This window comes from Elgaria multicarinata, chromosome 10 (assembly GCF_023053635.1).
Source record: "Elgaria multicarinata webbii isolate HBS135686 ecotype San Diego chromosome 10, rElgMul1.1.pri, whole genome shotgun sequence".
NCBI lineage: Eukaryota > Metazoa > Chordata > Lepidosauria > Squamata > Anguidae > Elgaria > Elgaria multicarinata.
Window position 1 is genome coordinate 30,562,294 of NC_086180.1, and position 25,941 is coordinate 30,588,234.

The following is a 25,941-nucleotide window of genomic DNA, read 5'->3' on the forward strand; positions in this document are numbered from 1 at the left end:
ACGTGCGGTACGAGATGTACATGATGAAGAGACTATTGGTTAATTGGGCCAAGGAGAAAAGTGTATTTAAGAAGTCCATGTTGTAAGGCTTCTTACTGCTATGACATTATCTTCACTGCTAAGACATTATCCTTACTGCTACGTTGTGTTGCTGTACTGTTGGTGAAAGGACTGTATATATGACCATTTATTCTGTAAGTAATTTATTTAGTGTCAGTAAAGTTTCTTACTGACCAAAGACCGTGAGTGCTTCTTTTTTGTTCTTAACTCCAAGCTGAAACCATTTCCAGCTCCACGCTGCTGCTGCTAATTCGCACTCTGCTAAATTTTTGGGTAAACCATTACACGATATACAGATGTTGGAATAAATCCCATTTCTGAAAATGGGGTGTAGGATTTTCAAAAAATGCCAAAAAATCCCGAGTGGAGGCTTGGATTTCCTTCCAACTGGGCAGGAATGTGGATACATGCAAGTCTATGGGAGGGGGGAACTGAGCTCCGATTCAGATCCAGAGTTCTGCAGCAAGGCGGAGCGGACCACTGGCGGAACGGCAGAGCGGACCCAACCCGAAAGTTGCAGATTGGGATCCAAAGCGGATCGGGGGGTCTGTGCACAACCCTAATATAGAACACTGCATTCTTCATTTTACATGTGCACAGAGCAATTCAGAAACATCAAGAAATGAATTGCCTTTGAGGTAAATATTATCCTTGTATTACAGCTAGAGAAGCAGAGGCAGTTATATGACCTCAAACAAGGTCACTCAATAAATATGCATAGCATAGGGTCACTGAAAACAGGGTTATAAATCATACTCTTAGACAGACGATCAAGCATCACTGTAGTTGATTGAATCTACTTGCTAATATTTCTATGTTGACACATTACATTTCACGGAACATAGCATGTAGTGCCTAGTAGCTGTAGTATAGTAATGTCCTTCACTCAGCTAAATGTAGTTTCGGCTGTCATGATATAGATATATATCATATATCTTAATTTTCAATGAAGTAATTTAGTTATCAAAAATAGTTGTATATAAATGTTTTCAATATACATATTAGGGATGTGCTCCGCTCCGATTAGGAGCGTAGAAGCAGTAGCGGATTGGCCTGCTCCGCCTTACCCAGAGGCGGAGTAGGAGCGGACCGCGGACCCCCTAGAAGCAAGGCGAAGAGAAGCGACCATTTTTCGGAGCTCCGAGTTCAGTCGGAGCGCTCCGGTCGCCATCTTGAAAACATTTCGCCATAGGATTGCATTGCGGCAAATAATCGCGCATAACTACGTTGTTTTTGAAGCTATCGTTCTGGAAATTCTTGTGCACAGAGAGTCGTGGATGGGGGTCATTTTGAGACCACTCTCACCTCTCTGCGTGCTGTGGTTCACGTGCAATATTTTTTTAAAAATCGGGTCAACCGCGGGGCTCAAACTGCGTTTCGGCTTTTCGCCCATAGGATTGCATTGAGGGAAAGAATCGGGGATAACTGGGGGGGGGTTTAAGCTATCGTTCTGAAAATTCTTGTGCACAGAGAGTCGTGGATGGGGGTCATTTTGAGACCACTCTCAACTTTCTGCATCGTACGGGTCGCGGGCTAGAAGTTTTTTAAAAATAGGGTCAACCGCGGGGCTCCGTTTCGGCTTTTCGCCCATAGGATTGCATTGAGGGAAAGAATCGGGGATAACTGGGGGGGGGTTTAAGCTATCGTTCTGAAAATTCTTGTGCACAGAGAGTCGTGGATGGGGGTCATTTTGAGACCACTCTCAACTTTCTGCGTGCTGTGGTTCACGTGCAATATTTTTTTAAAAATCGGGGTTTGGGTTTTTTTTATTTTTTTATTTTTATTTTTTTGGAAGCGATGACAGGCACATTCAACTCCCAATCCTGATGAGAATTGATCTCCTCAGAAAGCATCCTCCTCCAATCCCAGCGTTGGAGGGGGGACTAAGGCAGACCCACCCTGAGAACTTTCTGTTTTGTGTCTCTTTGTGGGTTGGCGTTCGTGGAGGGAACACTTAGTTAGTTAGTGCTCCTGCTTTGGACTTTGGAGATAGATTAGGATAGGTTTAGTTTGGCGTGTGTGTGTGTTTGTTTGCTTCTTTCTGACTTGTAGCTTAGTTTGCCCTGTGTTTTCCCCTTACTTTGATTTAATATAAACTTTATTTTTGAATTTTGGAGTGTGTGTTTGGGTTGGTTGGGTTGGTTGCCCCCCCCCCTTCCCTGTATTAAAGCCTGACTGTTCTGCTTTTGTGAAAGCTTTCTTTTGAAAGCATACACACAGTTTTTGTCCCATTTCCCTACATTTATATTCTTAAACATATTTTATTATATTCTTTCACATAGTCCATTAGTATATATTCTCATACATATTATATTAGTATTCATATTTTGTTCTTCTTATAGTAGTGGTTGGTTCTTTTCCCCCCTCCCCTCTCTTAAATCCTGATTGTGTTTCCTTCTATCTTCTATACCAAATATACCAAAAAAATTGGATTCTCTTTTTCTTCTCTGTGTAACTTCGACGGAGTGGGCTGCTTTTGTCAAGTTCAACAGGCAGCCACAGATTGAGCATTTTGGGGAAAGCATACGCACACCATTTCCCTATTCTTAAACATATTATTATTATATTCTTTGACATAGTCTTAGTAGTCTATTAGTATACATTCTCATACATATTATAGTAGTGGTTGGTTCTTTTCCCCCCTCCCCTCTCTTAAATCCTGATTGTGTTTCCTTCTATCTTCTATATACCAAATATACCAAAAAAATTGGATTCTCTTTTTCTTCTCTGTGTAACTTCGACGGAGTGGGCTGCTTTTGTCAAGTTCAACAGGCAGCCACAGATTGAGCATTTTGGGGAAAGCATACGCACACCATTTCCCTATTCTTAAACATATTATATTATATTCTTTGACATAGTCTTAGTAGTCTATTAGTATACATTCTCATACATATTAGTAGTAGTAGTATTCATATTTTGTTCTTGTTATAGTAGTGGTTGTCCCATTTCTTGTCCCATTTCCCTACATTTATTAGTAATATTCTTAAACATATTATTATATTCTTGTAGATATTCTTAGTAGTAGATATATATATATATATTAGTATATTCTCATACATATTAGTAGTAGTATATTTTATTGTTCTTGTCCCATTTCCCTACATTTAAACATATTATATCTTCTTATACATATTCTTAGTAGTACCTTATACATAGTATTAGTAGTATTAATATTTTGTTAGTCATCATGAAAAGAGGAAGCAGGCGTGCTGAAAGCAGCAAGGCTCAGTCTGCCAGCAGTAAGCAGGCTTCCTCTCCTCCTGTGAAACTCAAACGGGCAACTCCTTGGCTGACTGCTCCAAAACAGAAGCAGGACAAGCAGCAGGCAGAGCCACTCTCTTCTGCAACTTGTGCCCGGCGTTCTCTTTTTGAGGGTGGGAATGGGAAAAGTGCCCGTTTGCAAGAGGCACGTGGCAGCAGTGCCATTAGAGGAGGAGGAGTATCCCCAACTCCTTCATTCTCCTTTCAGCCCACGAGCCCGATGATGGACCTAGACGAGGTCCTCAGCACAGTGGAGGGGGGGGAGGAGGAGGAGGAGGCGGTGGGCCTCCAGGATGTGGGGGCTGAGGAGGAGCAGCAGCAGGCCGAGGCTCTCTCCCCAGTCTCATCCCACACCCCTGTTTCTGTGGCAACACCAGAGAGCTCAGGCGGGCAATTGGTGGTGTCACCACGGAAACGAAAGACAAGCATCGTGTGGGACCACTTTGAGTTGGGAGCGGATCCCCGCTTTGCTGTCTGTCGCCACTGCAAACTCAGCCTAAGCAGGGGTTCATCGACAGGGCATTATGGAACCAGCAGCATGAAGATGCATCTTAAGAGGCAGCACCAGTCGGTCTTGCTGGGGAAAGAGGCGGGCAAGGCGACTGGTTCCAGGGGAAAGCCGAAGGCGGCGGCTGCTGCTGCTGCTGCTGCTGCTGCTGCTGCTGGCACTTCCAGTCTCAGCTCTCCATCTCCCATCCCCACAAGGGTTAGGCAGGCAACCCTGCCGGAAATGGGGTGGGGGAAGTATGGAACCACAAGATGGCGTTTTCCAACGCCCTCCCAGATCACCACGTCAATCGGTGAGATGGTGGCGTTGGACGACCAGCCATTCAGCCTCGTCGACAACGCAGGCTTCAAGAGGCTGATGGCGCTTGTGGTGCCATACTACAAGCTGCCGTGTCGCACCACCCTGAGCAGGCGGGTGGTGCCTTCCCTGTACCGTTCCTGCAGGGAGTTAGTGCTGGGTCGTCTGTGCCAGGCAGAGGCACGGATGGTGCACTTCACCTCGGACATTTGGTCCAGCGAGGGCGGAGTGCACGCTTACCTGTCCCTGACGGCACACTGGTGGGCAGCCGTGGGGCAGGAAGGATCCAGCACTACAGGGACTGGCAAGGAGGGCTACTGCTGGGCCCTCCTCCACACGCAAGTGATGGACCAGTCCCACACGGCAGGGGAGATTACGGAGGCCATGAACCGCATGGTGGATGGGTGGCTAGCTGGGCAGAAGGTCACCCGCGGTTACATGGTCACGGACGGGGGAGCCAACATGGTGAAGGCGGTGCGCGACGGCGGATTCGAGGGCGTCCGCTGCATCGCGCACGTCTTGAACCTGGTGGTGAGGGATGGCCTTGGGATGGGCAGCAGCAAGCCCAACCTCGGTCCCCTGTCCGGGATCCGTAACCTCCTGGAGAGCTGCAGAAAGGTGGCAGGCCATTTCCACCACAGCGTCAAGGGCAGTCGCTTGCTGCGGGAGAAGCAGGAGGAGTTGAATCTCCCGCAGCACAGGCTAGTGCAGGATGTGGTGACACGCTGGAACTCCACCTACCTGATGCTGGAGCGGATGGTGGAGCAACAGCGTGCCATCCACGACTTGTTCAGGGTCAGGGACATGGGCGTCCACCACCTGGGCAAGCAGCAGTGGGACGCCATGTCCCAGCTGGTGGCGGTCCTCAAGCCGTTCCTGAACGCCACCGAGACCCTGAGCAAAAGCTCTGCCCTCCTCAGCCAGGTGATCCCTGTATGCAGGCATCTCCAGAAACAGATGGGCGACTTTCTGGAGTACAGGGATCCCGTCACCGGCAGGCGCTTCGAGCCCGAGGTCCGCGAAGCGGTGACTAGGCTGAGGGACGGCGTGACGCGGAGGCTGGAGCCCATCCAAACCGACAGGGTCCACATGTTGGCAGCCATGTGCGACCCTCGTGTGAAGGATGGGCTTTGTGGGCCAAATAGCAGGCAGCACTGGGTGGAAACGCTGGTGGGCGAAGTGCGGGCGGCATGGGCCAAGAGGGTGGGGCAGAGTGAGGCAGAGGAGCAGGCCACCCCTCCCCGCAGCAGCACCAGCAGCACCAGCAGCAGCCTCACCTGCATCCCTCCCAGCAGCAGCACAGGCGAGGGGTATTGGGAAGAGGCTCTGCACACCGTGTTTGGGCAGAGACCCTCCCCAGCCACCAGCCAGGATGACGCTGCAACCACCGTGCAGCGTTACCTGTCAGAGCCCATCGAGGACTCCTCCATGGACCCCCTGGCCTACTGGTCATCCCGTTTTCAGATTTGGCCGGACCTGGCGCGGGTGGCCATGGATCGACTCAGCTGCCCACCCACCAGTGTTCCAAGCGAGAGGGTGTTCTCTATGGCGGGCGACATAGTGACCCCTCACCGCTCTCGCTTGGAGCCGGACTTGGTGGAGCAGCTGGTCTTTCTGAAGGGCAATCTCCCCCTGCTGGGATACCCCACCCTCAAGCCCTCGTGGGAGTGACAGGCAGGCTCCCTTTAATTCCACCCCTCCTTGGGTTGGCAGGCACACTACAGTTCAGGCAGGCTGGTTTTTTCTCTGTAGGCACTAGGCAGAGTTTGTCACCGTGCGTGTGTGTGACTGACTGTGAGGGCAAAGCACCGCACTTGAGTTCATTTCATTTCTGTGGCGTCCGGTACAGCTTAGTCAACTCATCCGGATAGTTTTCCACCCAGTTCCAAAAGACTCCATTTATTTATTTATTTATTTATTTATTTATTTAATTAATTACATTTATATACCGCCCCACAGCCAAAGCTCTCTGGGCGGTTTACAACCGTTTGTCCATGATTGACTGCACGTTTAGGTGAGGTGCAAGCAGGGGGCAAGGCAATGCCTGGCACCACCACCACCACTAGCCAGGCTGCCTCTCTCCAGCAGTCCACGGGTCGCCCTTTGGAGTGCCCTGGGAGTGGAAGACGTACTCCCTGATCCAGAAGTATGGTTTTTTGAGAAGCAAACAGGCGAGTCCTCGCCTTTGAGAAGCAACCTTTCACTTGAACTCATGGAAGTCATTGACTTCAGCACAGCCACTACATAGAGGCTGTGGACCTCTGGGTGACTCCATCAGTGTGCTGATTTTGAGAAGCAACCTTTCACTGAAACTCATTCACTTCCCCAATTGAGGGTGAGGGAGGTTACACTCCAGCAGTCCACGGGTCGCCCTTTAGATAGCTCGGGGATCAAATGGAGTCCTTGATCTGTGTGCTGATTTTGAGAAGCAACCTTTCACTGAAACTCATTCACTTCCCCAATTGCGGCTGGTACTCCAACAGTCCACCGAACGCCCATAGCACAGCCACTTAGTGCATAGGGACAGTTTAAGTTTCCTCCTGAGAAGTGAGCACTCACTTCAACTCATGACAGCCATTGACTTCACCACAGCCACTACTGCGGATGCTGTGGTCCTCCAGGATGTGGGGATAAGTAGCAGTCGCTGGTCGAGCTTCTCTCCCCAGTCTCATATGGAGCAATTTTGAGCTCTCACTTCGACTTCAAGTTCAGACACTTGAGCACAGCCCCTACGGTGGAGGCACAGCTGGCCGTGCCTCTCTCCCCAACCACTGACTGCACAGGGACAGTTTAAGTTTCCTCCTGAGAAGTGAGCACTCACTTCAACTCATGACAGCCATTGACTTCACCACAGCCACTACTGCGGATGCTGTGGTCCTCCAGGATGTGGGGATAAGTAGCAGTCGCTGGTCGAGCTTCTCTCCCCAGTCTCATATGGAGCAATTTTGAGCTCTCACTTCGACTTCAAGTTCAGACACTTGAGCACAGCCCCTACGGTGGAGGCACAGCTGGCCGTGCCTCTCTCCCCAACCACTGACTGCACAGGGACAGTTTAAGTTTCCTCCTGAGAAGTGAGCACTCACTTCAACTCATGACAGCCATTGACTTCACCACAGCCACTACTGTGGATGCTGTGGTCCTCCAGGATGTGGGGATAAGTAACAGTCGCTGGTCGAGCTTCTCTCCCCGGTCTCGTCCCACCCCTCTTCCGCTGTAACCCTGTCTTTGAGAAGCAAGCTGTCACTTCAACTCATGGACTTCCCCTATGTGCGGGTGGTACTCCAGTAGTCGACCGATCGCCCATAGCACAGCCACTTAGTGCGTAGGGACAGTTTAAGTTTCCTCCTGAGAAGCAAGCTGTCACTTCAACTCATGGACTTCCCCTATGTGCGGGTGGTACTCCAGGTGTCCACCGATCGCCCATACCACAGCCACTTTGTGTGTACGGACAGTTTAATTTTCCTGAGAAGTGAGCACTCACTTCAACTCATGGACTTCCCCAATTGCGGCTGGTACTCCAACAGTCCACCGAACGCCCATATCACAGCCACTTAGTGCATAGGGACAGTTTAAGTTTCCTCCTGAGAAGTGAGCTTTCACTTCGACTCATGACAGCCATTGACTTCACCACAGCCACTTCTCGGTGGATGCTTTGTTCCACCAGGATGTGGGTGAGGAGGATTAGTTGCAGCAGCTGGCCGAGCGTCTCTCCCCAGTCTCGCAATTCAAGTTATCTGAGAAGTGAGCTTTCACTTCGACTCATGGACTTCCCCTATGTGTGGGAGGTACTCCAGCAGTCGACCGATCGCCCATAGAACAGCCACTTAGTGTGTACGGACAGTTTAATTTTCCTGAGAAGTGAGCACTCACTTCAACTCATGAAACTCATGAAAGCCATAGACTTCCGATGCAACCTCTCTCTCCTCAGTCTCATCCTCTTCCTCTTCCCCTTCTGCTGTAACCCGTCTTTGAGAAGCAAGCTTTCACTTAAACTCATCATTCACTTCCCCAACTGAGGGAGGTAAAGTCCAGCAGTCCACGGGTCGCCCTTTGGAGTGCCCTGGGAGTGGAAGACGTACTCCCTGATCCCGAAGTATGGTTTTGAGAAGTAAGCTGTCACTTGAACTCATGAGCCTCTGTGCAAAAGCTGTCCTTGTGTGTGTGGTTGTGAGTGTTACTGCAGCTGCCTGTCTCGCTGCGAAAATGAAACAGGCAAGTCCTCGCCTTTGAGAAGCAACCTTTCACTTAAACTCATGGAAGTCATTGACTTCAGCACAGCCACTACGTAGAGGCTGTGGACCTCTGGGTGACCCGATCAGTGTGCTGATTTTGAGAAGCAACCTTTCACTGAAACTCATTCACTTCCCCAATTGCGGCTGGTACTCCAGTAGTCCACCGAACTCCCATAGCACAGCCACTTAGTGCATAGGGACAGTTTAAGTTTCCTCCTGAGAAGTGAGCACTCACTTCAACTCATGACAGCCATTGACTTCACCACAGCCACTACTGCGGATGCTGTGGTCCTCCAGGATGTGGGTGAGGATTAGTCGCAGCAGCTGGTCGAGCTCCTCTCCCTGGTCTCATATGGAGCAATTTTGAGCTCTCACTTCGACTCCAAGTTCAGACACTTGAGCACAGCCCCTACGGTGGAGGCACAGCTGGCCGTGCCTCTCTCCCCAACCACTGACTGCACAGGGACAGTTTAAGTTTCCTCCTGAGAAGTGAGCACTCACTTCGACTCATGACAGCCGTTGACTTCACCACAGCCACTTTGTGTGGGATGCTGTGGTCCTCCAGGATGTGGGGATTAGTAGTAGCCACTGGTCGAGCTTCTCTCCCCGGTCTCGTCCCACCCCTCTTCCGCTGTAACCCTATCTTTGAGAAGCAAGCTGTCACTTCAACTCATGGACTTCCCCTATGTGCGGGTGGTACTCCAGTAGTCGACCGATCGCCCATAGCACAGCCACTTAGTGCGTAGGGACAGTTTAAGTTTCCTCCTGAGAAGTCAGCACTCACTTCAACTCATGACAGCCATTGACTTCACCACAGCCACTTCTCGGTGGATGCTTTGTTCCACCAGGATGTGGGTGAGGATTAGTAGCAGAAGCTGGTCGAGCTTCTCTCCCCAGTCTCATATGGAGCAATTTTGAGCTCTCACTTCGACTCCAAGTTCAGACACTTGAGCACAGCCCCTACGGTGGAGGCACAGCTGGCCGTGCCTCTCTCCCCAACCACTGACTGCACAGGGACAGTTTAAGTTTCCTCCTGAGAAGTGAGCACTCACTTCGACTCATGACAGCCGTTGACTTCACCACAGCCACTTTGTGTGGGATGCTGTGGTCCTCCAGGATGTGGGGATTAGTAGTAGCCACTGGTCGAGCTTCTCTCCCCGGTCTCGTCCCACCCCTCTTCCGCTGTAACCCTATCTTTGAGAAGCAAGCTGTCACTTCAACTCATGGACTTCCCCTATGTGCGGGTGGTACTCCAGGTGTCCACCGATCGCCCATAGAACAGCCACTTAGTGTGTACGGACAGTTTAATTTTCCTGAGAAGTGAGCACTCACTTCAACTCATGACAGCCATTGACTTCACCACAGCCACTACTGCGGATGCTGTGGTCCTCCAGGATGTGGGTGAGGATTAGTCGCAGCAGCTGGTCGAGCTCCTCTCCCTGGTCTCGTCCCACCCCTCTTCCGCTGTAACGCCCTCTTTGAGAAGCAAGCTGTCACTGAAACTCATGAAAGCCATAGACTTCCGAAGCAACCTTTCACTTCAACTCATTGACTTCCCCTTTGAGAAAAAGCTAAGCTCCAGTAATGCACCGTTTTTCCGTGGGACAGCTCTCTTTCGAGAAGCTGCACTGCATATGCAGCAGTGCCATGGCTTTGAGAAGCCGAGACCCATCCCAGCCACCGGGAACCGGAGGAAAACTCCAGCAGTCCACGGGTCACCCTTTAGATAGCTCGGGGATCAAATGGAGTCCTTGATCTGTGTGCTGATTTTGAGAAGCAACCTTTCACTGAAACTCATTCACTTCCCCAATTGTGGCTGGTACTCCAACAGTCCACCGAACTCCCATAGCACAGCCACTTAGTGCATACTAGGGACAGTTTAAGTTTCCTCCTGAGAAGTCAGCACTCACTTCGACTCATGACAGCCATTGACTTCACCACAGCCACTTTGTGTGGGATGCTGTGGTCCTCCAGGATGTGGGGATTAGTAGTAGTCACTGGTCGAGCTTGTCTCCCCGGTCTCGTCCCACCCCTCTTCCGCTGTAACCCTGTCTTTGAGAAGCAAGCTGTCACTTCAACTCATGGACTTCCCCTCAGAGAAAAAGCTAAGCTCCAGCAGTCCACCGATCTCCCGTAGCACAGCCACTACATTTCCTGAGAAGTGAGCTCTCACTTCAACTCGTCTTGTAGTGCGCCCGCCGAGTTGAGCACAGCCACTACAGTGGAGGCGCCTGCCCGCCTGCCTGGGAGCCATCCTTGTGAGGTAGCTGGATCTGCTGGGACTGACTCCCCCACAGATCTATGGCTTACTTGTGCAAGGTACCAGCTTTTCTGGGCCCGCCAACCCATGCCTGCCTGCCTGTCTGCCCGCCTCCCCCGGGGTGCTGCTGTGGTGGGGCATCTGCCAGGACTGACTCCTCGCCTGCTCTGCCCGCCTGGTGCCTGGGAGATGGGCTTTGCGGTTCGTGGCCAGCACCCTCCGGCACGCTTGCTCCCAGTCGTCCTCCTCTGTGCCCCTCAAGGCGTAACTGCTGGCTTAGAAAGAAACAACCAGCCATCTTTGCCTCACTTTGCGCCCACTTATGGGTTGGTTTGCTATGCGTTAGTGCTCAAGCCATCCTTGCGGCACTACAATGCATGCTGCCTGCCTGCTTTCCCTCCCTTCTCCCCTTCCCGCCTTGCAGCGATGGTGTATGTGTCTTGCTTTGACTAAGGGGAGAAGTCCTTCCTGCGCTCACTTAGACTTTATCAAATTCAATAATCCCTTTTTCAAATGTGCCAGAAGATTTAGGGTTATCTCGTGGCATGTTGGGATTGCCTTGGAACTGGCCCCATTGAGCTGTCTGCAATTGCAACTTTAAATCCCTGACATACTGGAGTGTTCAAATTTCAAAAGTTCCCCTAACATCAGGGGATGATGGGATTGCCTTGAAACTTGGTGTCCATGGGGACACATGGGTAAGCTGTCATGGGACCAAAGGATAGGTTTCTAACGTGCAAATTGACGTAGTTGTAGAATGGGACTTGATTTGGGGTGAGTTAAAAAGTTTAAGCCGCGCCAAAAATCAGGGGATGATGGGATTTGCTTGCAACTTGGCGTGCATGTGGACACATGGATAAGCTGCCCTGGTGCCGAGTTTGAGGTTTCTAACATGCAAATTGACGGAGCTATCCCAAGGGGTGTGAATGGGGTGCCCGATTTTCATAAATTCCCCAAAAATCAGGGGATGATGGGATTGCCTTGAAACTTGGCGTGCATGTGGACACGTGGATAAGCTATCATGGTGCTGAGTTTGAGGTTTCTAACGTGCAAATTGACGTAGTTGTAGAATGGGACAATTTGGGGTGAGTTAAGCCATGCCAAAAATCAGGGGATGATGGGATTTGCTTGCAACTTGGCGTGCATGTGGACACATGGATAAGCTGCCCTGGTGCCGAGTTTGAGGTTTCTAACATGCAAATTGACGGAGCTATCCCAAGGGGTGTGAATGGGGTGCCCGATTTTCATAAATTCCCCAAAAATCAGGGGATGATGGGATTGCCTTGAAACTTGGCGTGCATGTGGACACGTGGATAAGCTATCATGGTGCTGAGTTTGAGGTTTCTAACGTGCAAATTGACGGAGCTATCTAAAGGGGTGTGAATTAGGGTTATGGGAGGTGCGTTAGAGGGTAGAGCCGCGCCAAAAATCAGGGGATGATGGGATTTGCTTGCAACTTGGCGTGCATGTGGACACATGGATAAGCTGCCCTGGTGCCGAGTTTGAGGTTTCTAACATGCAAATTGACGGAGCTATCCCAAGGGGTGTGAATGGGGTGCCCGATTTTCAAAAATTCGCCAAAAATCAGGGGATGATGGGATTGCCTTGAAACTTGGCGTGTGTGTGTATACGCCCATGAGGTGTCATGGTGCCAAACGTGAGGTTTCTAACTTCAACGGAAAAAAAGTTGTTTACTTTTTTAGCTTTCAATGCAACCCTATGGGGGGGCAAAAACGGAGCTCCGGATCCGGATCCGGAGCTCCGAGCGGAGCGGAGCGGAAGTGGGCGGAGCGGGGGCGGGGCGGAGCGACCCGCTCCGAAAAATGGCGGATCTGCAAGTGAAGCGGAGCGGGGGGTCCGTGCACACCCCTAATACATATTGTATATGTATATTGAAAACATAAGTTTATGTATATTGAAAACATATAAATGTTTTCAAGTATTAGGACAGCCAAACACAATGCTGAAGGTCTAACTGCTACTGTGATCAAATTTTATTTTTGCTTTGAGCCACTTCCACATTTGAACCCAGCTGGAAGATACCTGATTTAGCAGGGAAACAATTTAAAATATAATCAGTCAACCCTAAAGAGACACTGTAAGGTTGCATTTGGTGATAAACATTTAAATTGGGTATAAGATTTGTTCAGTTTTTCCATTCACTTAGGACAGGGTAGGTAATGTGATGCCCTCCAGATGTTTTGGATTACCGTTCCCATTAGCCCTAGTCAGCATGGCCAACAGTCAAGCATTATGGGAGTTGTGGTCTGAAACATTTGGAAGCCACCAATCCCCAAATTACCTATTCCTCATTTAGCAGCACGAAGGCCAACCTGCACTGCTCCTACCTCTGCAAAGACCCCAAACAATTAAAGAAGCATCACACCCAACAGGGCAGTGCAAGGCTTATAGGGTTGGAGCACCTAGTCCTGACATCATCTGCCACCCCATCAGGACTCCTCTGTTCCCTCTGAGCTCAGCTGCAGTTCTCACAGTAGCTGGACTGGGAAATGGATTTTCCCATCAGCAATATATTGTTGTGAGCTATCCCTAATGCAAAGTCTTTTGGGATGTTTTGAGCGATTAAACCCCATTAACTTTAGAAAAGACCTGCTCCCGGTGGAGATGAAAACTGGTTTGTTGACACTGAGATAATGTTTGTCCCTGGTGGTGGTGGAAAAAACTCTTAGGAAATCTGAAGCTGGTGATCTTGTGCAGTTTGGGAATGTGTTGCGTCCCTCTTTCCCTTTCTCATGCAATCTCCAGTCAAAGCCCAACATGCTAACTGCTACACTGGCCTTTACCAACTCTGCGACTCTAAGTATATCCTAATAAATTGGGCATTTTGCTATGTACTACTGCAAAAAGGCAAAGGCAGAGGACTACAGAAAGCTATAGAGCAAAAGCTTCGGCTATTGGGCAGAATAGAAATGTAATAAATAAATAAATGGTGAAGATAGCAGATAGACTATATAGATTACAAACAAACACCGTTAAGCAGGTAAAGATGGAATAGATGCACAATGCCTTTTGACTGGTAGCTTTTCTTGGCATGGAAATATAGGAAAAAGCATGACCTACTAATTTCTATTTAAGGCACAAAATGTCTTCCCATTGAAAAGGCAACCCAAACTCTATGCAGGCTTTATTGCTGGTGTATCCTGAACCAGAGGAAAAGAAAGTTTCTAAAGGTCAATGAACTTTTATTCTTTCTGGATTTTCCTTTTCCTATCTTTCTGAAGTTGAGTTCAGCTGTTACTAGTTTTGATGGTGTTGTTTAGCATTTTATGTTGTATATCATTGTTTCTCTAGTCATATTGTTTACCACCCTGGGAACTTTGGGTAGTTGAAGGTGCAAGATGTATTGAATGAACGGATGAATGACTCTCCTTCCCCCATTAGCTGAACCTATAGCAACAGAATCTGGGAGAAGAAGATACATGCATACTGTTTGCCACCCTGAGAACTTTGGGTAGCTGAAGGGGCAAAATATTTATTTTAATATATTTCCCTCCCCCATTAGCTGAACGTATAGCAACAAAATGTGGGAGAAGGAGCTACATTTCCTCCTCGTTCTTTCTCAGTTTATTTAGGTCTGGGTAGGCAACTTGTGGCCTTCCAGATATTTTGGCCTTCATTTTTCAACAGTCCTAGGCAGCATTGCCAATGGTGAGGAAGTTGGAGGCCAAGTCAACTGGAGGCCGCAAGTTACCAACCTCAGGGCTAGGTAGATTGTGAGCAGTGCTGTTGAAGAGAGAATAATGGAGTGAAGAAAAGCTGAGGTTTGTTTAAACTGCTTTTAAGTGTGATGGCTGCTGCACTGAAAGAGAAAAAAACAAAGGTCCTTAAAGATTAACAAATGTATTGCAGTGCAAGGAGTCCACTTCATCAAATGCATGAAGTGACGACATCCTGAGTTGGCAGGCATACATGCATATAGTTGGAGGGATGGAATGCAGGGGTGGGCCTTGAGAGGTTTTGGCCTTCATTGGCTATGCTGGCTAGGGCTAATGGGAGTTAGGCCTTCATTGGCTATGGTGGCTAGGGCTGGCAGGTGACAAGTCGCCCACTGCTAGGTTAGAGGGAAATGTAGGTAATGCAAAAAGTATCTACTGTGGTTTAAATATATGCAGGCAAGAAATCTTTGTTGCCTGGAAGAGAAGAGCAGGAGTTGGCTAACCTGAAATTTCTCCCTATACTTTAAGCATAAGTTCTAGGGTGGGGTGTGTGAGGAGAAATTTGAAGCCTCTGTGCCAATTATCTGACCTTCAGTCATCATCAGGTGAGTACGGCTAGAGCAATGCACTCAAATGACTGGTGATTGCAGCTTGCTCGCCAGGTCTCTGCGATGTGGGGGGTGAGGGGGGGGGCAAGACCAACCACTCTCCGCCCTTTCTTTCCTTTAGCCAGTTGTAAACCTTCTCAGAGAACTGTTCCCAACTGGGGCAGGTGTCCAAAGGGCCACGCCGCGCACGCAGCACCAGGGCGCCACTGATCACCCTGCGCTGCACACAGGAGCAGCCACCTCACCCCACCAGAGTGTGGGACGTGGAAAACGTCGCATTTTGCAATGGTGCCCGGTTCCCTCCGCCTTCGCCGCCGCCAATGGGTCCAGACACTTCGCCTCACCCGATACCCTCCCCGCAGGTTGCAGGGGGGAAAGCTCCACGGCCAATCCGGGATCTGGCCCGCCCGGATTGAATCAGCTGTTTGACACGCGCGATCCGATGGACCGCGGCTAGTAGAATCAATAGCAGCTGCAACCCCCGCCTGCTTGAGGGAGGGGAGGGGCGGGGTGGAAGATTTAAACCTGAGGGAGCATGAACTGGCTGGAAGCGGACACGTGCTTGTGGCTGGAACTTCAGAGCCGAGGATGGCGGCTGGAGGAGGAGGAGGAGGCCGAGGCCCAGGCCCCAAAGACAAACGACACACCGGAACACGCACAGCATCATCGTCATCCCCTGCTGCTTGTGTCTTCGCCGTCCCTTCTACTCGCGACCGTTCAAAGAGAACAGATGTCGGGCCTAGAATAACCCCCACTCGTTTCCAAGGCACATCCATTCTTGTGACCTAGACTAGACCCGACATCTCTCCCTCCCTCCCCTCCCTCCCTCCGTGCTCTTAATCTCAGCCTCTGTGCCGACGGCCTGGGTCATTCTTGCGCTGCTGGGGGAAGCGCGCTCTGCTCATGCGCAGAGGCATTCGCCGCCCTCCGGTGCCATGTACAGGTTCCTGGCGTTCGAAAATAGGTTCCGGGACTGAGCCCCGCACAGCTGCCCGCGCGTCACCTCATTTTCCCTCTCCGCCTCCTACGGATTCGCCCCGAAGGGCGCGCGCGTGCGTGTTTGAGAAAAGCGGGCACGCGCCCACACGCACAATCTCCCCCGGCCGGCTTCGGCTAGATCTGTGGATGCTGCTAGTCGCTGTGTCTGGAAAGGCTGCCTGCCCAGCCCCTCCCGCTGCGAGTCACGCCAGCAGCCGAAAAAGATGGTGTTTTCGGGCCTTGAGCTGGGGGGAAGCGGGGAGTCACCTGCCCCATAAAAATGCTTACGGTGAGGAGCCTGCAGCCTCTTACTTGGGAGCAATCCCCTACGGATCTCGGTTCCAAGTAGACCTGTCTAGGATGGCGTTGTAAGTCAAGGACATATCAAGACTGGTTGGAATAAGGGGCCTCTATGGAGATGGGGAGCGAGGCGGGAATCGCCATGAAATGAAGGGCACCTGGGGATTCTAGACTACGACAGCCCCGAGCCAAGTCATCTACACGTCGCTCGGTTAGCGGCAAACGCCAGACCACTGCGTTGCTTAACGCGTGTGCTGAACGAAGGGTCTTTCTCTTCCCCTCCCAAGTTCCCAGCCCCTCCTTGCTCCCAGGCACCCGATAACAGAAGCAATCAGCCCTCTTTTTCTCCTCCCAAACCATCCCTGACTATCCCCTACGCTTAGATTTACTGAGATGCGTCGAGCCCAAAGAGAACGGCTGCCGAAATGACGGCCAGGCTCTTTATTAGCCACCAAGTGGGGGTTGCTCTTTTGGACATCGATTCGACACAAGCCACCACCTACTAGTTTCACCACCACCACACACACACACACACACACGAGGTGGGAGGAGGTAAGCCATGCTTGCAGAGAACGGTTGCTCGAGAGGTGGCGTGCGGGGTGTGTGTGCACGCAGAAGTCGTCGAAAGCGGAGTTCACAAGAGAAGGGCAAAGATGCTCGAGATCCTGGAGGAAAAAGCGAGGGCCCGATGGAAAAAACAGGACGAGGCGGGAGGGAAGCGGTTGGTTTTCTTAACACCATCGTTTGGAGGAAAGGTTCTCCATTATATAATTTTGCGCCGAATGAGACAACGGGGGTCTGTTTCCCCAGACAGTGGCGTGCTTGTTCAGCCGGTGAGGTGCCCAAACACTGGCCCCATTCACGTGAACGCATCGCCCTACCTAGACGCGATCCGCAGACCCACATGATTAATATGCGCGCGCGCGCGCGCACACACACATCCATACCCCAGGCGCGCACAGACGTGGAGCCGGAGCCTCATCTTTCTCCCGCACGTTTTGCGCTCTCCATCTCACCCATCATCGCGACCACCACATGCCGCGCGGTTCTAATCCATACCATGGAGAGATCATCACACAAGTAGCGAGACACGCATTTGCTAACCGCGAGAGCGGCCGGCTGCTCAGCCCTCCATGGCCAATCCGACGCGAGCCCTGATCACCTACCAGTTCTCTTGCATCCATTGAATCGCTTCATTCTCGTTGAATTGCTTTTCAAATTCGTATTCTTGTAAAGTCAACACTGACATGTTCATTGGACCGATTTTGGAGGGGACGCTTGCCTACGCCTGGCTGAAAATAGAGCGTCTGAGAGAGACCTTTTCCCCTCCCTTTCTTTCTTTTCAGAGCGCCTTGTCAGAATGACCTCCTCCTCCTCCTGTTCTCCCTCTGTCTCTCTCAGCTATAGCCTTGTTGTAGCATTGCTTTTTCTCTTCCTATAACCTCCTCTCGTGTCTGGAGATCTCTCCTCCTCTCCGTTTCTGCAATCCACCGTGGGCGGAAATAGAGCTGCTGCGGTCTTAGTGCCCAACTGCTACACATGTCCTCCCAAATCCATTCATTCTTGTCGAAGGGGACGTTAGCTTTCAGCAATGTTCTAGAGGTGGTAGTGGAGACAGAAGGGAGCTTGCAGCACTTGGAGAAGATCGCCAATCTCTTGTAAACGTCTTGTCACGTTCGCTTTCCTAACCACACTGAATGAGATGCCTCCCCAAAAAGCTGTAAGGGCCTTATCCACTGTATGTACAATTGTGAAACAAAAAAGCAAAGGTAGCTCTGTAGACCACATGAAAAATTCCAAAATCCATGTTATTGTAGTATCTTTTTTAGGCCAACAAAAGATCACACATACATACATACACACACACACACACACACACACACACACAAGTTGTTTGAGCTTTCTAGATCCCCAGTTACCTTTTTCAGGAAAAAAATATATATAAAAAGGCGCCCCTCACTTTCCTTTTATCATTTCACCTGAAGATATTCATTATATCAAAGTCAACTATTGCAATGCATGGTTCAACTAGTGTAAAAAGTTCAGAAGCGAATGACACCTAGAAAGTCTGAGCGTTTAACACCACTTTTGCATCGGCTGCACTACCTAGCAATGTGTTTCTTGCCCCAGTTCAAGGTACTGGTGTTAAGGCCCTACACCACGGAATTGGAATGTGGCCCTCCAAATATTGTTAGACTGCAACTCCCATGATCCCTCACCAATGGCTATGCTGTCTAGGGCTGATGAGAGATGCAGTTCAGTAATGTTGGGGGAATGGCAAACATTGCCTGCACTAAACAGTTTGGGACTGGGTTACTTAAGGACTTATTTCACCATGTGACCTTGCTCATAATCTTAGATTCTGGTAAAAGGCCCACTGGAAAATGAGTTAGGATTGATGAGCTCAGAGACAGGGCCTTCTTGGTGGTGGTGACACAGTTGTGGAACCTTCTTCCAGTTAACACTGGCAAGGGTGCAGCCTATGGCGGGCTCCATGGGAAAATTGCCCCCAGGCCCCTGGATGTTGCACACCACTGATTTACTCTATCTACTTACATAGGGTGACCATATGAAAAGGAGGACAGGGCTCCTGTATCTTTAACTGTAATGTAGAAAAGGGAATTTCAGCAGGTGTCAATTGAAGTGGGTGAAATTCTCTCTTCATCAACACAGTTAAAGCTGCAGAAGCCCTGCCCTCTTTTGTATATGGCCACTCTACTATAGCTAGTGTAGCTTTAACTGTTGTGATGAAGAGGGAATTTCACCCACTTCAATTGACATCTGCTGCAATTCCCTTTTCTACATTACTGTTAAAGATACAGGAGCCCTGTCCTCCTTTTCATATGGTCAGCCTAACTTACATGATATGTATTTACTTACATGTTCCATCTAAGCAGGGGTTAGCAGAAGATAGAGTCACATTGAGTTCAATAGGGCTTAGTCCCAAAACAGCAGATTTAGGATTAGAACCTTACAACACAATCCTATGCATGCCTACTCAGAGGTATGTCTCTTTGTCTGATCCAGCTTGTCTTTTCTTAAGTATAACATTTGACTGCAATTCTAAGAACATAATAAGAGCCATGCTAGATCAGACCAAGGGTCCATCTAGTCCAGCACACTGTTCACACAGTGGCTAAGCAGCTATTGACCAGGAATTCACAAGCAGGACACAGATGCAACAGCACCCTCCAGCCCATGTTCCTCAGCAACTGGTGTATAGTCTTACTGCCTCTCATACTGGTATCTATTTGATAGCCTTCTCCTCCAGGAATTTCTCCAACGCCCTTTTAAAGCTATCCAAATTGGTGGCCATTGCTACATCCTGTGGTGGTGAATTCCATAGTTTAAGTATGCACTGTGTGAAGTACTTCCTTTTATTTGTCCTGAATCTCCTACCAATCAGCTACATGGGATGAGCCCAAGTTCTAGTATTATGAGAGAGGGAGAAAAATGTCTCCCTATCAAAGCTGTGAGAACCATTATCTCCTTGACCCAAGTAATTAGCCTAGTGCTGTGCCCAAAAAATTCCCCATGAAAATGTCAACCATTTTCATTCAATCTGATAGAAAAGTAATTGCTTTTGAAAAGAAATTCAAAGGAGAAGAAATTTTGGAGAAATTCTCATGGGTTTGGTTCAGGGTTCTTGTGCTTACTTTACTTATGAGATGGCTGAAGACTGTCCCGTCTTCCATTGTATAATCATCTCTCTTACAGCCTGTAACCTCCTTGGCTTCCCACACGTCCAGTCAGGGGAAGACATAATTAATTTATTCCTCCCATAGGGCCTTTTCAGATGAGGAACTGTAGGCAGCCTGGGAGACTGAAGAACAATGGTGCAAGAGATGTGCAAAAGAAAGAAAAATGCAGACAGTACCTTCAGCCACTTCACAGTGATGAGGTAAGGTCAAAAACACCACCAACACACATTCAAAATAAAATATAAAATGCCCTAAGAATGTGACAGAAAAATGGAAGCTTCTTTTATGGGGGAAGAAAACTTCTAGCAAATTGAAGGATGGATTTCTGCACAGTGTTAGCTCCACCCTTTTTCTGGAGGTGATTGCAACACTGCCCCCACCACCACTTTGCACCTGCTACGAGGCTTTCAGGGAAGAAACAGTGTCGCCAGCATCTGTATTAGAGGAAAGATGTATCCACAACTACCCCTCAGAAATGTAACATTTGGAAGGCCCTAGGAATGGTACTGAATCAATAAATAATAATAATAATAATAATAATAATAATAATAATAATAATTTTATTTTGTGCCCCCTCTCTACTTTGATAGAAAGTAAAGACAACTAGAACCAAAATTTCCCACAATACGTGTTTCTCATAAAGTCCTGAGATTTTTCTTTTCTAAAACCTTAGAAATAAAAGGACACTTTGCAGAATTTTCTCAAAATTGTCTTCACCGTTATTTTCTTTTGTGGTGGTGGCACTCCCGTTCCCACCTCCTGTCATGGCCTGGAATGATCCTAGGTATTATGGGCTATTGTGGAAGATGCAAAATGGGAGCCAGGATGCCTCCCATTTTGCAGTGCCCTCAGTGGCACTGCAATAAAATAAAATAATAATTAAAAAAAAAAAACTTAAGACAAAAAGAAAGAAGCTGTTCTACAACCCTTGCCAATGGTGATGCCTACCTGCGAGAAATTGTTGGGGAATTTCTCCTCCTCCATGAGAAGTGTGATGAAATTGTACCCACAATTTCTCTGGCCACAAACAGAGTGGAAAATTTTGGGAGGCCACTTGTGTGCACTGTTTTAAACTAGCCCCTTTGGCAAAACGCATTAGTAGCTAAGTCTGGATGCAGATGCTTCAGGTGTGTGTCTCACCATTTAAGAGTCCTGTCCTTGTTTTAGTTGCACAAATGAATAACTATAAAGGAGAACCACACACATACATAAACACACTAGGGCAAGCAGAAACCACAGTCAAACCCAGATCTAGAGCTGTAATTAATGTGGTATCCACGTCAGAATACATATGAGCAATGTTATACCTACATAATATAGAGATACCTACATAGATACCTATAGTATGTATGTATGTATGTATGTATGTATGTGTATTGCTCACATTTATTTAAAGGTAACTTTTTAGTTTATTAAAAAGGTCTAGCTATGTTCTTCCAACTAATTAACTGATTAACAGTGTAATCATAAACATACTTATTCAGAAGTCAGTCCCCACTATGCTCAATGTGACTACGCAAACAAACACAGTAAGGGAACTGTGGTGAAATGAGACTACTGGTTTGTTTGTTTTTAAAAAATGCTGTCCTATCATTTTATTGACTCTAATAACTTTAGATGACCAGTCTCCATCACCTCCCTCCCTCTCTCTCTTTTAGGAAAATGTTGGAGCATGTTGTGGAAACCAGCAGTAGATATATTTGGATGATACTATACTTATTTTGTACCACTTCAGCCTGGTTCTTCTTGGTTTGATTTTGGGAAAGAGACTGTTTTGGTTACCCAGGTGGATCCAAGGGGACAGACCGGGCCAGGCAGATTGTGCTCCTATTCATTCCTGGATCTCTTGATACCATCAGCCATAGTATCCATTTGGTTTGTCTTTGTACAGCAAAAAATAGATATAAGAAAGTGGTAGGAAACTGCTGTTCTATCCCATAGACTTGCATGTTGCTGTGCAGATCTAGGTTGTCTCCCATTCTTTTCTACTGCTAGTGTCCTGCACTTGTGTTCTGCTGACAGCTGGGTTGGCCACTGTGTGAACAGAATGCTGGACTAGATGGACCCTTGGTCTGATCCAGCATGGCTGTTCTTGGGTTCTTACTAGGGATGTGCTCCGCTTCTAATCGGACCGGCGAATTAGAAGCGGAGCGGGGGGCTTCGCCTGCCCTTAAGGCGGAGGCGAAGAGGATTGGGGGGCCGGCGGAGCGTGGCGAAGAGGATCGAGGTGAAGGCGGATCCTTCGCCTCGATCCGGAGCTCCGCCGGAAAGGTAAGTGGGGTTTACCGGGCCCTGCCGCTGTCGCTGTCACCCATGCGGCGACGGCAGCAGGGCCCGGTAACGCCCCCCGCCCTCCTCTCCCTTACCTGCCTCCGTCCGCGGTCCGTCAGCATCTCCAATTGAGCCCGTGGTTCCAGCAGGAAGTCTGGACCGCACTTGCGGCCCAGACTTCCTGGTGGAACCACGGGCTCAATTGAAGACGGTGACGGACCGCGGATGGAGGCAGGTAAGGCCCCCCTCCCCCTTGGTCCCTTACCGGGCTCTGCCGCCGTCGCCGCATGGGCGGCGATGGCGGCAGGGCCCGGTAACCCCCCTATGGGGGGGGGACTGGAGCTCCGATCCGGATCCGGAGCTCTGAGCGGAGTGGAGTGGGCACAGGCGGAGTGGGGGCAGGGCGGAGCAGGCCGATCCAAAAATGGCGGATCTTAAAGTGAAGCGGAGTGGGGGGTCCGTGCACACCCCTAGTTCTTACTAGTATAGACTGTTTGGAAATTGAGCTGAAGTATCATCTCATCCCTCGCTCCAGGGAGGCAGTAAAAGTTCTGAACAGGTGTCCTAGGTCAGTCTTAGGTGGACTAGATGAGGATGAACAAACTTAATGCAAACAGGATGGAATGCTGTTGGTGGGGAATATCATCAATATTTAAAGGATTTCTTTTTCCCATATGAACTCATACTTTGAGATCTTCTTTGGAGGGCTTACTCCAAAGGTTTACAGTGGAGCGCTACCCAGGCCTTCTCAGCAATAGCCACAAAGTAGTAAAACTCCCTCCTGGAGTCAATTTACTCCTCCCTTCTCTGTTACTAGATTATCAGATGCTGGGGAAAGGTAGGGTGACCATTTGGAAAGGAGGACAGGGCTCTTGTAACTTTAACTGTTATATAGAAAAGGGAATTTCAGCAGGTGTCATTTGTATGCATGCAGCATGTGGTGAAATTCCCTCTTCATCACAACAGTTAAAGCTGCAGGAGCTCTGCCCTCTTGACCAGATACAAAAGATGGCAGGACTCTTGCAGCTTTAACTGTTGTGATGAAGAGGGAATTTCACCAGGTGCTGCATGCATGGCAATGACACCTACTGAAATTCCCTTTTCTATACAATTGTTAAAGATACAGGAGCCCTGTCCTCCTTTCCATATGTCCCCTTACTTAAACCTCAGTGACAACACCTAGAGTAATGAGTCGTGAAAGTGCTTGTGCAATTGCTTACACAAGTGAAACTGAAGTACTGGATTTGACATTTTGACAAAGAGGAAAACAGAGTTTATGCAAGTGTTAGATACTTTTTATTCAGTGGATACAACCCAGATATTGTAGGGCTGGACAATTACAACGCAGACTCGTACACATTGGCTGGGTTCGGACAACATGATAAGTAATGGGGCATGCATATAAAGAGTCAACCATCCACTGCATTGCTTATTGTGTCGGCTGGGGGACACAACCAACTCACGGTGTGCTAATTTCTGGAATTAAGCAACAGAGAAAAACAACAGGCTGCTCTGTTGTGTATCTGGAGACCTGTTGGTTATTATGTCGTGTGGCAGGTTCTGTTCTGATTTTCCCATGTTGTGTGCATTATTTCAGAAGGACATAGAGTCTTTTGGCAGGAGCGGCTGAAAGTGCCCCAGATGCTCCTCTACAGCTGGCAGAACTTGCAATGGCTAATGGGATAGCTCCAGGAGGTGGGTGGGCGGAGCAATGGCCAGCTGGAATGTCACTCAAGATTAGCATGGACTATTCACATACTTGACAGGAGCCTCAGCCCTGCAACAGCAGCAGGATGATATGTCGGCTGAGTTCGGACGACACTCTAATCAACTGGGGTGGGTGGGTAATAGGAAACAAACCATTGATTAGTGTGACATCCGAACTCAGCCATCATGTGGGGAGTAGCTGCACAATAATGTACTGTCAGTTGACTATTCCCCCCTCCATTGCCTAAAGTGTCATCCGAACCCTCCCATTCACTCAGAAGTAAGTCCCATAGTGTAAAATGGGGCATAGGACTGTATTTTTTTTTAAGTCAGCCATCAGTTTTAAATGATTTTTTTAGCATTACTACTGTAACTGTATCTATATCAACTGTTTGTTTTGAATGTTTACTTCTTTCATGAAGAATGGTCAATATAATTTTTAGTTCAGTGAACAGCTGATAATTAAATGTATAAATACTGGTACTTTTAGAAGTACAATTTATTTCCTTTCTTAAGTTCTCAGTGGCCTTTATATTCCACCAAGCAACTGTAATAGGCTTTAATGATTTTTTTAAAATAAAATGGTTGTAAGATACTTCCACAGCTACTCTTAGAAATGACCTATTTGAAGAAATGCTAATATTCCCTTAAAAATATTCATTTTGCATAATGTGCGTCCTAGTGTTTATGTACAGTGATATACTTTTTACATCTCCAACTGCATAAACTTCTAAGCCTTCCTTTGGCCTTCCTCTTTCCAAATGTAAACATTTTTATTTATTTCAGTGGGTGTATTAAGTAACTCCTTAAATGTTTTCCACTGAAATCCAAAGGGACTTTAAGGCTGTAATCCTATACACCCTGAACTGGGAATTCATCCCATAAACCTCTGAGTGCATCAGATTACTCTGTAAAATGGTCTGGATCGTTCCCACTTAAAAAAGAAAATATTGTAACAGCAAATATTGTAACAATAATTATTTTTATAGTTATTTTCTATTTCTAACAGGGAAACAGAGGTGCTTAAAAAGCAAAGGAATTACAAGTGGATGCAAGAAACGATGTCTCCCTACCAAGGTATGGGAAAGAATTTTAAATTTTGTATACTTGTTTTTTATCTCATTTTAGAATTTCTGTAAACCGCCCAGAGAGCTCCAGCTATGGGGGCGGAATATAAATGTAATAAATAAATAAAAGTAAATAAAGAAACCTGTGTGGCCTAAAACCGACGCATTTTAAGACCCAGAAGCGTCCTTATGAAGTTGATCAAGCAGACAGGTTTCCTAGCGGAATGTAAAAAAGGACTGCACCACCGAGACCCAGATAGGAGGGGGGATTTTCTTTTAAACCATCTCTATAAAGTATATTCGATATACTGAATGTTCAGTGTTGCAACACGATTAAGAAAAACAACATTTTTTTAAAAAAAAAGAAACGATTGGAAGGATTCGCTTAGGTCAAGCGTGAGTTTTGAAACCAATTCATCTCTTTTCATGTACTTAGAAACAGACTCCCGAAGTTGGGACATCCGGCGCCCCCTTACCTTTTGTGAGTCTCACTTTAAATGATCCCAATGTCTAGATTGTTCTGCGAACCGAGGTATGAATGAAATGACGTCACACTCAGGCGAGTGCACGAGAAAGGAACAGAATGCGGAGGACAGGAAAACTCCAGGGTGCTTCGCCTTTCACGCCGGCTTGTGTGCCGGAGACGTGTGCTTTGCAAAATCATCCGATATGTAATGATGGGGATCAGATTACATCCCGCCCTTAAAACCCTGTATTTTCGCAAGTTGACCCTAATCGGGTTTAAACACCCAGAAATCCCATTAATTTCAGTGGGATGAGTTTCCAAATAAGTTATCGTAGCCTCGCAGCTTTAAATGCTCATCTTTGTCTCCACAAAGGAGATTGTTATCAAGAAGGCCTCCTAAGGAAATCGTAGGTAGCGTGGCCGCCGTCTGAACCGGCTCTTTGTAGTTGCCCCTTTAAACAGTAGCTGAACCTGCAGCAATTAGCAGGCTTTCAATGGTTCCTTTCCATATCGTGAAAAGCATAACAGATCTATGTTAAAGGACCATC

At 48.2% G+C, this 25,941-nt stretch overlaps 2 protein-coding genes across 2 annotated transcripts in view; both read right to left on the minus strand.

The window, feature by feature from the left end:
- Positions 1 to 17,479, minus strand: part of ELOVL6 (ELOVL fatty acid elongase 6) — a 100,269-nt gene extending 82,790 nt beyond the window's left edge. The window contains exon 1 of the mRNA XM_063135880.1: positions 17,348 to 17,479. Coding sequence (XP_062991950.1) covers positions 17,348 to 17,436 — 89 coding nt within the window. The 5' untranslated portion in view covers positions 17,437 to 17,479. The remainder of the gene's footprint in view (positions 1 to 17,347) is intronic.
- CASP6 (caspase 6) overlaps positions 1 to 25,941 on the minus strand; it is a 459,872-nt gene that overhangs the window by 289,518 nt on the left and 144,413 nt on the right. The window lies entirely within an intron of this gene.